The sequence below is a fragment of the Sparus aurata genome, chromosome 13, assembly GCF_900880675.1.
Source record: "Sparus aurata chromosome 13, fSpaAur1.1, whole genome shotgun sequence".
Classification (NCBI taxonomy): Eukaryota; Metazoa; Chordata; class Actinopteri; order Spariformes; family Sparidae; genus Sparus; species Sparus aurata.
This window is the reverse complement of record NC_044199.1, coordinates 25,283,551-25,295,567: the sequence shown is the minus strand read 5'-3', so window position 1 is coordinate 25,295,567 and position 12,017 is coordinate 25,283,551. Positions and strand designations below refer to the sequence as shown.

At 42.7% G+C, this 12,017-nt stretch overlaps 2 protein-coding genes across 2 annotated transcripts; one reads left to right on the top strand and one right to left on the bottom strand.

Annotated features, from left to right (window-relative positions):
- LOC115594085 (heat shock protein beta-11) lies at positions 1-1,632 on the bottom strand. Its single transcript, XM_030437867.1, has one exon. The coding sequence runs from the start codon at positions 1,554-1,556 to the stop codon at positions 912-914; it is 645 nt and encodes a 214-aa protein (XP_030293727.1). The 5' UTR covers positions 1,557-1,632; the 3' UTR covers positions 1-911.
- A 6,691-nt stretch (positions 1,633-8,323) lies between these two features.
- LOC115594044 (early growth response protein 1-like) lies at positions 8,324-12,017 on the top strand. The gene is made up of 2 exons (XM_030437804.1): positions 8,324-9,149; positions 10,128-12,017. The coding sequence occupies exons 1-2, from the start codon at positions 8,936-8,938 to the stop codon at positions 11,441-11,443; spliced, it is 1,530 nt and encodes a 509-aa protein (XP_030293664.1). The 5' UTR covers positions 8,324-8,935; the 3' UTR covers positions 11,444-12,017.

The following is a 12,017-nucleotide window of genomic DNA, read 5'->3' as shown; positions in this document are numbered from 1 at the left end:
TGAGTATATATGTGTATTGTTTTATTTTTACCTGTACATTTGATAGTTATACTTAATAAATTATTCATGCAAAATGTAACTTTTTATACTTAAATATGTTTAACATCAGCTACCTTTAGTACTTCACCTACTGTTTGTGTGGGTGAGTTTGACTTGTAGTAAAGTACCATTTTAACATGATATCTTTTACTCAAGTATGACTATTTGGCACTTTTACAGCACTAAATATATTCATAATTTACTCCAAGATGTACATTTGATACTAAAGTACATTTAATATCAGATACTTTGAGACTTTTACTCAAATACTATTCCTATGGGTGACCAAAGTAACATTTTAACGTAGCTTTTACTATTACTCAAGTATGACTTTGGGGTACTCATTACAACACAAGTAACAATGTGAGCACAAAATCATTATTTTGACAAAAATCGCAATTTAATTTCCCCATAATCTCAATTCTCATAATTATGAGATCAGTAATGAATTTTTGTTAAACAGTGAATAGGGGTTAGTGCACATTGAAAAACATTGCACATTGAGTCCTGAACAGATGTTACACCCTAAAAAGAATACAAGATTAACATTTTAAAATAAAATGTATAGTTAATAAGCATGCAGCACAATAACAAATGCTAGAAATATATGATGAAGGGCATCATTATGCTACATTGTCAGGTTGAAATTGAAATATTGCGCAAAAATGATAATCTTTTCAGGTTTTTGACATTAAAAAGTCCTGGAGATGTGACTGAAATAACTCAAACTTAATTCTGAGACATTAAAACAGTTTATTATAAAGAATTAATTGATAAAAATCCAAGTGCAACTCAAGAGAGTCAGTTTCATGTTCCCTCCGTTTATCAGATATAATTAAACCAAAAGAAGATATGTGAATGGATGAGATGGTTCAGTTTTTCTCAGCAGGGCAGCTCTCTGAGGAGGAGGTGCTGTTCCCCTCTGTCCCCCCACTGGAGGATGTGATGGCCAGGGTTGAGGTTAAGGTGATGGGGACGACCCTCTCTTTCCCGTCAGTCACCGCTTTGTCCCGGGGTGCCTGGATCTGCAGCTTACCGCCCACCAGTGAGCAGGTGACGGTCTCTGGGTCGACGTCGCTTGGAAGGTCGAACTCCTGCCTGAACTCCTGACACCTGTAGGAGTACGAGCCCTTCTCGTCCTCCTTCTTCTTCTCTGTCTTGCCGCTCACCCTCAGCTTCCTGCCCACCTGTTTGACTGCCAGCTCCTCTGGGGAGAACTCCTGAGTGTCCAGGCTGAGGGTGAAGCTGCTGCTGTCCTTCCCCAGCTCCTGAAAGCTGATGGGCTTGAACATCCCCGTCAAGGTTGAGGTCTGGTCAATCTCCTCGAAGATCTTCTGGTGGAGCCTCTCCATGTACTCCATGCTTTGCCTCATCTCCTGCATGTGGCGGATCATCTCCTGCTCGATTTGGTAGAACAGGGGCCGGGTCTCAGGCCACAGGCTTCTGATGGGCCAGTGCATGTCCAGGAAAGGCCTCATGGTGACAGGGAGAGGCTGGAAGACGCTGGGGCACAACATCCTAAGAGTAGTAGAGGTGGAGGTCTGGTTTCAGATTAGTTGCTTCAGTCTGGAGTCCGTCTGTCTTATATCCTGTCTCTATGCTGCTTATATACCCACACACACCCCACCAGAACCTTCCAGCAGCATTCCTGTGTGTGTGTGTGTTTGTGTGTGCGTGTCCTCATAGTCTAAATGCAGCCCGGCTGGTATTCCTGCAGCCTGCTGCCACATGCCGACACATCTCAGCTTTGTTCTATTTCTGCTGCAGGACTGTCATCATCTTTATTAAGCAGGTGAACACACACGAGTCACTTTGCAGTAATTATACAACATTTATAGTTTTTATTGTGTCTTTCCTCCATCCTTGTCATATATCCAATGTTAAGAGATTATAAAATTAACTCTGTTTTATTTCTTTTAACTTCTTCTCTACACAGGAAGTGGGAATGTGTTGTGTTTGTCTGTTTGTGATCACATTGACCTGCATTGGATCAAATATCTGATCATTTTAATGACCTAACGTACGTACCAGCTGAAGGACAGACAGACAGAATGAAATGACAAACATCCACTGTTTATTAGATCAGCTCTGGGATCATCCTCTCATCTTACAGTCAAAATGAGTCACAGCGACTGGTCACAATGTACTGGTCTTTATTGTGTTCATGATTTTATTTGTAAGTTGTATGAGTGGATGTTCAATACAGTATTTCCTCACTCAGTGGAGACTTATTTGGTGTTACACACAGTCCAGTGTTCTATGACATGGACTGATTGTTGTGTAACAAACTGATTATTCATGATTGTGTTAAAAATCAGATGTACAGAAAATGAAATGGAACACAGCAAAATAGAGGCAGGAGGCTAACAGATTGTGAAAGTGTTTTTGTGAACAAATGTTACTGAACATAAAACTCATCACAACAATCACACAGGTTTAAGTTATGAGAAACCATCTGAATTTCTGTCTATACTACAGTATCGATGAGCCTCAGCTGCTGTTGCCACGGAGAATAATCAAATCAGAGTTGTTGTAAATTCATAACACTGACTTGTGAACAAATGGTACACCTCACCATGGTCACTGAATTCATCCAAAAATGACCCAAAATACAAAATGTGACCAACCCATGTTACCGTCCAATGCTGCTAGCATAGCTAGTTTTTATATGTAAGTAATACCAGGCATGACAGCATGAGGCTGGTATTGATTTTGTCTTTGAAAACAAATATTTACATTGACTTGGAGGTGAAGCTTGAACTTTCTTACTAAAGTATGCTGTGTTCAAATCGAGTTGGTTTGACTGCAGCAGTAAACCCAGTAGGCCCTCAGCCCATATTCATTTTTGATGCCGTCATGAAGATTTCTTCAGGGGTCCCTCCACATATCAGCTCCGCATATGAGATTTGGATTTTTGAATAACGGCGAAAATAATCTCTATGACAAAACCTAGTTTATGATACTTAGACATTTTGTTCATCAAGATAGTCTCCACAGATGAACACCACTTAATAAATAAATAAAATAAAATAAAAATCTCAAGTACTAAAAAGTTAATTTTGGGCTTAAACAGACTACATCACAGTGGCATAACATAACATCAAGTGGTACACAACTTACTACACAATTATTATAAATGTCCTCTGTAAATTGATCGATCCACCAGATGTAAAGTTAGAGTTAGAACAGTTTGTAACTAAAGTCATTCTGTAAAGACAACCTAGTGAATAGATCAGTGTCAATGTCCACTGTGATAGCGTTCAGTGTCCCCAATAACCTCTGTAGTCTCAGTTAGCCACTTGTTAGAAGCCTACGTTTTTTTAAGACAGGTAAACCAAGGACGTTATAGTGCTTTATAATTAAATTGTGTATCATTTAATGGTGTGTTTTATGTCGAAGAACACAACGTGTAAATATAAGCATGTGGTAACTAGATGTGCAAAAATGATAACTGACCTATGTTTTAAGACTACAAACGCCACCACTTTATAACCACTTTGTTCACTGTGAACTGTATTCACTTGGTGAACAAGGCTTGATAGGCTAATGACAATGCTATGTAAGCTTAAACTATTGTTAATAAATGTTGCTTTGGGCTTCCTAACTGGTTCTTGTATTTACATTTATTTAATTAACATCATCACTGTAAAAACTTTAAGAACTCCATACTAGGGTCAGTAAAATTATTTGACATCATGGTCTTAAATGCTGAGGAACAGAGTCAGCAGTGTGTAGCAGTACATCAGTCTCCTGGTTTAGTACGTTAGCCGGTCACTGAGCTGTTTCCGTAAAATCGACTCATCGACTTCGTTTCTATTTTTTGCCTCGAATTTTGCTACTCCCCCCGGTTCTTGCCAATCATACCTCTCCGGCATCCAGCAGGTGGCATGCCAGCTACCAGGAGGATGATCAGGTTGGTCGGTTTGTTAGTTGCTCGGTAGAAGACTTGATTTAAAAAATGTGGCGAACGTGTCTAAGATCGTGTCTTTTTCTTGATGTTGACGATACCTTTCATGTGGTGCTATCGGGGGATTAGCTCAAATGGTAGAGCGCTCGCTTAGCATAGGCATGCGAGAAGTAGCGGGATCGATGCCCGCATCCTCAGTAACACCGCCGATCTCATCTTGGAAAGAGACGGTAAATGTCTTAATTGTGTTGAAACAGGGGCGTCGCACCCGTGGGGGGTGTGGGTGTCTTAACACCCACACTTTTCCTGGTTAGAGTGTTCAACACCCACACTTTTTCTGCCGTTTTTCCGCAGTTTTGCACAAACGCCTCACTACAGCCGCTCAGTTTCTCTGGCCATTCTGTGTCTGCGCTCGCTGCGGCTGCCTCCTCTCCCCTCCCTTCCCTCTCCTGTTGCTGCTTCAAACTTGACACCGGCTTTGGATCAGACCGGTTGATGATTGGCTGTTCTGCCTTAAGTCCCGCCTCTCTTGCTGTGTTACATTTATTGTTCAGCTCATGCTGAGGAGGCGGGAACTAGCTACGTTCGTAGTTGACACCGGCACATATCCACATAGACATGTATGCATAGACGCCTCACTGAGCGGGTCAGCCCGTGGCTGCGATCCGTCGCCGGCATCTCAGCCCCGTGGACTAATACAATTCAATGGAGTGAAAACTCCTTCTACAAAGTGCTATAAGTTAATGCCTCATTTACACATTCACACACGTACGGATATATTCAGGAAACAGAGAGGAACCAAAAACAACGTCTGTAACATTCCCTGATGATTATAAACGTTAACTACTGATAATCTACTAATAATAACAATTATGACAAAAAAAAATTAACAAAGACTGCAGATCAAGATAAGAAGCTGCAACTGGCAGTGAGCTGCTTTCTTTTCTTTTAGCAGTGAAGTTATATACTCCATGACAGAACATTATAAAATATGATAATGTTTATAATAACTTTTAATGGTAAAAAAAAAGTGCAGTTGCAGTAGGCTTCTATTATAAAAATGCACCATATATATAGTTTATTATGATGATGATTATGATTATGATTATTATTACTATTTTTCTGCATAGTCTTGAATTTGAATGGGAGCAGCTGTAACGCCGCAATTTCTCATCGGGGATCAATAAAGTATTTCTGATTCTGATTCATATATTATGCAGTCAGTTGTCCATATTTAAAGTTAAATTAAATGAACCAAGACAGATGTCACATTTACATGTCAGGGTGTGGTTATTATAGACACAGATTCAATATTTAAGTGTCATTTATCATCACAGTAACAGCATTACATAACCCCCCCCCCCCCCCCCCCCCCCCCATCACATCCATCCCCTGCACTTTTGAAAAGCTTGCTACACCCCTGGAAAGATACATTTGGTCACCACTAGTATACCGTTTAGCAAGATACTCCTCCATTTTGTGTATTTCAGGCTGTAACGGACGTGTAAGTTGATGCTTTTGAAGAAAAGATGTTAGTTTCATTTTTATCCCAAGAGTATTGAATGTCAGGCGGAAGGGTTCAAGACAGGCTTTACTAGAATTACAATGTTGAATTGACATCATTGAACATGGCTGTTGCACATTAGTATAAACGTTATTTCCAGGTCACAGAGTTGTACTTTGTTAGTTAGCAAACTTAAAATAATCACCAAATGTCAAAATAAAACAAAGACAAAATGACGCTAAAATAAGGCCTTCAGATAGTATCTTATCTGAATTATGGTCGAAGTTTAAGCAGTTGAGATGATGATGATTCGGAGGTTTAATTTCACTCATCCAAACAGAGAACAGTTTAACTGGATGGTTATCCGGTCATATATATATATATATATATATATATATATATATATATATATAGAGAGAGAGAGAGAGAGAGAGAGAGAGAGAGAGAGAGATAGATATAGATATAGATAGATCGATACATAGATAGATAGATAGATAGATATAGATATATATATATTATCATCCAGCAGGTGGCGCTGATGCCTCGCGTCACTTTAATGCACTGAATGCAGCTTTTTTCGAGGTTGGTTATTAAATTAAATACATTTCTGTGTTCCCAAAACAATTCATACAAGCATCGAAATGATGCACAAAAGATCCTGAAAGAGAAAAAAAACAATCCTGCAGTCATTTAATAAAGTAAAAGTAAAAATAAATGTGTGAAATAGTATTTTAATCTTTTCAGACCTGCAGCATTGCTTCATGACTGCCCTGTCATTTACACAAAGACACAGATTTGAATCCAATCTAGGCACACAATATAGAAGTATGGTCTAGTATATATAGATAATAAAACAGTTTAACATTAACATAAAATAGTATATATATATATCTATTACAGTACAGCACACCACTATTAAATAGAGATATCATGATATCATGTATCTAATATATATATATATATATATATATGTATAAAGAAAGAAATACTCATACTCTTGGCTGGAAACTTACAGGAACTTACATAAAAGTATGTATTTAGGAATATGGACGTTATGTCTCTGTGACTGTAAGGCTTTTATTCTGCAATATTCATGTCGTTTTACTGTTGATACTTGCACTACATGAAGCTGATAGTACCGTACCATTGTACTCTAAATTAAGTGAAAGCTTCAATGCAGGACCTTTACTTGTAATATATTTTCTCTACACTGTAATAGTCCTACCTTTACAGGAATGATGTATGAGTACTTTGTCCTCTCTCAGTGCTAATGTCAAATACAGTAGTAGTGGGTAATTAAGTACATTTAGGCTACTTAAGCACTATGCACTACAAATCTGAAGTACATTTACTTTACTTAAGTAGGCCTACTTTATACTTCATTACATTTCAGAAATATTGTACTTGAATGAATATTCTAAAATATATTTCTAAATAAAACAAATATCTTACTAGCATACTCTTGGCTGGAAACATACAGGAAGTTTTAATTAAGTAAAATGTAATTAGGTACCTTATGCCCCGGTGCCTGTTGTGTTATTATTAGATAATTATTACTCTGTTATACTTGTGTACTTTTGCTGCTAAATTTAACTACATGAAGCTAACAATGCTCCTGCACTTTAGATTCAGTGCAGGACCTTTTCTTGTGATATGGTTTTTCTACAATGTAATGTTCCTACCTTTACAGGAAGGACCTTCGTACATCGTCCACTCATAGTGCAAATGTCAGATACAGTATAGTAGTGAGTAATTAAGCAGGCTACATTTAGGCTACATTATGTACTGTGCATAACTAGCCCACAAATTTGGAGTACTTTTACTTTACTTTAGTACTTTATACTTCATTACATTTTTATCAGCTGTGGTGACTTTTCTTATTAAGTTAATAATAATACATTTTATTTGTTTGGTGGCGCCTTTCAAGTCACCCAAGGTCACCTTACATAGGATAAAAGCATAAAATCACAGAGTAATATCACCACATAGTATCACAGAATATTAAAAACAAACATTGATATAAAAAAGGAAAAGAAAGGTGTAGTGCACAGTGACCAGTCAGAGTGAGTATGCCAGTTTGAACAGGTGGGTTTTGAGTTTGGATTTGAATGTTGTGATGGAGTCTGACTGTCTTATGTGTGGGGGGAGAGAGTTCCATAGTCTGGGTGCCGAGCAGCTGAAGGCTCGGGCACCCATGGTACTGAGGCGTGGTGTGGGGATGGTTAGCAGTCCAGCAGAGGTTGAGCGGAGGGTGCGAGAGGGGCTGTATTCATGGAGGAGGTTGCAGAGGTAGGTGGGGGCTAGATGGTGGAGAGCTTTGTATGTGAGGAGGAGGTTTTTGTAGTGGATGCGGTATTGTACAGGGAGCCAGTGAAGTTGGATGAGAATAGGGGTGATGTGGTCAGATGATTTGGTGCGGGTGATAATCCGGGCAGCTGAGTTCTGGATGATTTGCAGTCTGTTGATGAGTTTGGTGGGGAGTCCGGTGAGGATGGCATTGCAGTAATCGATGCGGGAAGTGACAAGTGAAGTTTTTACATCAAACTACTCAGCAGTATTTAGATTACTTGAAATACTTCTATCTCAACCTGTTACATACTCCTGATACTTGAGTATTTTTAGTAAAACCTGCAGCTGCCTGTCAGTCATGTGTGTTTTTTCTTTTTTTCTTTTTTGCCAGAGTTGAGCTGCAGGGCGGGACGGGCCTGCACTCGATCAGCAGTCTGACAGGAAAACAACCAAATAAGGCCCGAGGAAGCGATGACGCCCTGGACGACCTCCATGTGACGTAGACCTCAAAAAAACTGATCTGGGCCGTGACGTGTCTCCAGGGTTTCCGGCCATGGCGGCTGTTTGTGGTCCGTGTGCGCCGTGTACCGGCCACAGTCCGGCCGACAGAGAACACCCACCGAGCCGGACTGAGGTCTGGACTCTACCGGATCGTTCACGCTCCAAAAACCGCCATACAAAGAGCACAGAGAGCACCGGAGCGTCTGTCTCCCGCCCGGGCTGCACGCTTCCCTCTCTGACCAAATATGGGCTTCCCGCCTGCCATATTTGGGAATGTACGTCACGCAGGAGTCTTTATAAAGCCGGGAATCCTCATTGAAGGAACTTGACAGAGCTCAAGTTCAAGTTGTCACCGTCCACACGTGAAAACACCAACCGGAAACAAACATCTGATGTTGTTTACTTTCCCTGATGACTTCTGTCACACAGATCCTAAAGTAATAACTTAAAAACTTCTGAACCGGGACGCCGGACCTGAAGACCCTCCAGCATTGGCTTCCCCCGAGCATCACCGCCCCGATCAGCCGCAGCAGCAGCAGCAGCAGCAGCAGCCTCTGCCCGGCCACACCGCCTCTCCTCGGCGTTCAGGAGCGGAGAACTCGGTCCCCGTGCAGGAGCAGCCCGGTGCTCAGGAGCTCCAGGAGCAGCTGAGCTCAACACCCGCGACATCCTCTCGCTCTTCTTCCTCTAAAGAGATGGCAGCGACCAAAGCGGAGCTTCTCCTGCCAACCCTGCAGATCTCCGACCCCCTGACGTGCTTCCAGCAGCCTCTCTCCCCGCTGGACGGATACTCGAAGCTGGAGGAGCTGCAGATGCTGCTGCAGAACGCCGCGGCCGGAGGCTCACTGCTGGCCGCGTCCGCAGCGGAGGGAGCCGGGCTGCTAAGCGGAGAGCCCATGGAGTACGGAGGTGAGGAGCGGGCTGTGTCGGTGGGGTGGTGGTGGTTGCGGGTGTTTTGCAGAATGTTTAGAAACGAAAAGTGCCAGACAGATATACATAAACCACCCCAAAAAGTGCTTAATGTTGTTCATTCTGCTCCTAAAATCCTGATTTTATGAAATGGTTGAGGGTTTACTGAGGAATCCTGCATGGTGAAAGAGTGCCTGCATTTATACTTTGTTATAGGAGAACTATGTTGTTTTGTTGAAGAAATTCAAACTAGAAATATGAATGAGGTAATAATACAAACTCAAAATTTTCGTCCTTTCCATAACTGAATAAACAAGCTGTCAGAGGACAGTAAGGTCCAGAACACTGTTTGAAGCTAGAAAGTTACAGGATTCCAAATATAAACTAAGTGAAACTGGATGAAATTTTGTTGTCCTTTTACAATCAGTTTGTTGTTTCAGTTTATTCAGTCATGACAAAGAGAGTTGGTTTATTTAGTTTGTATATGCATAGAAAATAAGTCAATGAAGATCCTTCTCTTCGGGTTAAAATGTCTCTGCCAAAACTACATAGTGCACCTTTAAGCTGTTCTAAGGTGTGTTTGACTGATTAATAATTAATTTCTGAGCTAATAAAACTGGTAATTAGAATGCAATTATAGTCTAATTAGAGCTCCCTTCACCTTTTGCCTATAACAGTAATCTAACAGACTATTTTATAAATTTTTATCAGTTATTTGCAAACATGCTTTATATGTCTTATGAAATATCCTAATTTTTAAAACTAGAAACATGTTTCTTCAGATCCGCCCATTTTTAAGGATTTTTAAATCTCTTTTCTCTTTCTGAATCTGTCATGTTTGAACGTGCTGACACTAAAAAGCCTAAAGCAACATTTAAAGTTTAGAATAAATAAGATGGAAAGGTTCAGGTGTGATGGAGCAGATAATCAGCTCTGACTTGTCTCTGACCAGTTCTTTATTCTCTTCTTCTCGCTCAGACTCTCTGTCGGATATCCCGGACCTTCAGAGTCTCCCCCCTCTCACCCCCCGCCTCACCCCTCTGGCCTACAGCGGCCGCTTCACCTTCGAGCCGTCAAACACTGTGTCCAGCAGTGGTGGCCTGTGGGCTGAGCCTCTCCTCAGCCTATTCACTGGATTGGTCAGCATGGCGGCTCCCCCCCCTGCAACCTGCAGCCTCTCCTCTTCTTCCTCATCAGTGACATCATCAGCGACATCATCATCACTGTCCCAGCCGAACCTCAGCTCTATCCAGATCAGCTGTGGTGGTGGTGATGTCGCATCAGTCTTCTCTGCAACGCAGACATACACCACCGCTGCTGGCTCCAACCTCCCCCTGCCCTCCTCTGACTCCCAGGCCTTTCAACCACAGGGTCCCCCTCCAGCCTACCCCATCTCCACCTCCAGGCTCGGCCTCCAGTCGCCCTCCATGGTGGTGCCGATGCTCCCAGACTACCTGCTGTCACAGCAGCCACAGGACGACGAGCTCGGACTGAGTCAGGATCAGAAGCCTGTGCTGTCACAGAGCCTGAACCTGCCATCATCACAGCCTCCACTCACGCCGCTCTCCACCATCAAAGCCTTCTCCACACAGATCCAGCCTCAAGGTTCCGCCTCTGGCCCCACCTACCAGGCCCAGTTCACAAAATCCAACCGCATCAGGAAGTCAGCCACAGGCCGGCAGTGCAAGACGCCGCCACACGAGCGTCCATATGCCTGCCCCGCTGAAGGCTGTGAACGCCGCTTCTCTCGCTCAGATGAGTTGACGCGTCATGTGCGTGTGCACACAGGCCAGAAGCCTTTCCAGTGCCGCATCTGCATGCGAAGCTTCAGCCGCAGCGACCACCTGACCACACACATCCGCACACACACTGGTGAGAAGCCGTTCGCCTGCACCGAGTGCGGACGCAAGTTCGCCCGCAGTGATGAGCGCAAGAGGCACTCAAAGATCCACCAGAGGCAGCAGGAGCGCAAGACTGACAGGAACTCCTCCCTTTCTGCCCCCATCTCCATCAGCAAGCCCCCCGCCTACCCCTCTCCTCCCACCTCCTCCCCCTGCTCCTCGTACTCCTCTCCTGCTCAGGGTTCGTCCTCCCCCGCTGCATCGCTCTTTCCCACCTCCTCCTTCTCCTCCCTGAATATGCAGGCCTCTTCCCCCTGCTTCACCTCCTCTTCCTCACTGTCATATGTCTACACCTCCTCTCCTTCCCCCCACCTCTACTCCTCCTCCTGCTCCTCTCCGATGGGGAGTCCTCAGTCGGAGCTTCCCTCGCCCCACAGCTCCAACATCTGCTGACAGAGAGGAAGTCCAAGGTCCAGTCGTGACCTCTGACCTCAGACTGAAACGCTGCCTTTAACGTGAACTCACATATCAGACCGTCCACAACAAACTGTCAGGAGGAGTGAAATACCTCGCTGAACCGACATCTAAAACAGTTTACAGACTCTGCTTCTGGTTGATTATGAGCGTTTTTGACCACCGTAGCTGACAGCGTCTGTTGAGCTGAGTTAAAAATGATGTGCTGGACATGAGCTTTAACCTTCAGCAATGAGAGAAAAACTGACTTTGAAAACCTCTCAGCACCAAACTATATGGGGAAAACAGCTGAATGTAAGAGCCTTCCAATCCACTGATTGAAAGAGAGATTCATGTATGAATGAGTGTAAATACGAGTATTTTTGTAAGTGGAATGTGTGTACATAATGTTTACATGTATTGTGTACATGGACATGTACATAGTTTTTACCTACTGAGTAGGTTCTGGGACTTTTGTATGTTTACATGCAGGTCAGTGTTTGATTTTATACTGAACATGTTCCCTCTTTAAAGCAAAGAGTTACAAGAATAAAAAGTCAAAGTCCTGTCAGTA

Excerpts from the sequence above, each read along its gene's own strand:
- LOC115594085 (XM_030437867.1), bottom strand. The coding sequence starts at position 1,556 with ATGTTGTGCCCCAGCGTCTTCCAGCCTCTCCCTGTCACCATGAGGCCT.
- LOC115594044 (XM_030437804.1), top strand. The coding sequence starts at position 8,936 with ATGGCAGCGACCAAAGCGGAGCTTCTCCTGCCAACCCTGCAGATCTCC. Across the intron at positions 9,150-10,127 it reads AGAGCCCATGGAGTACGGAG|ACTCTCTGTCGGATATCCCG; the intron begins GTGAGGAGCGGG and ends CTTCTCGCTCAG.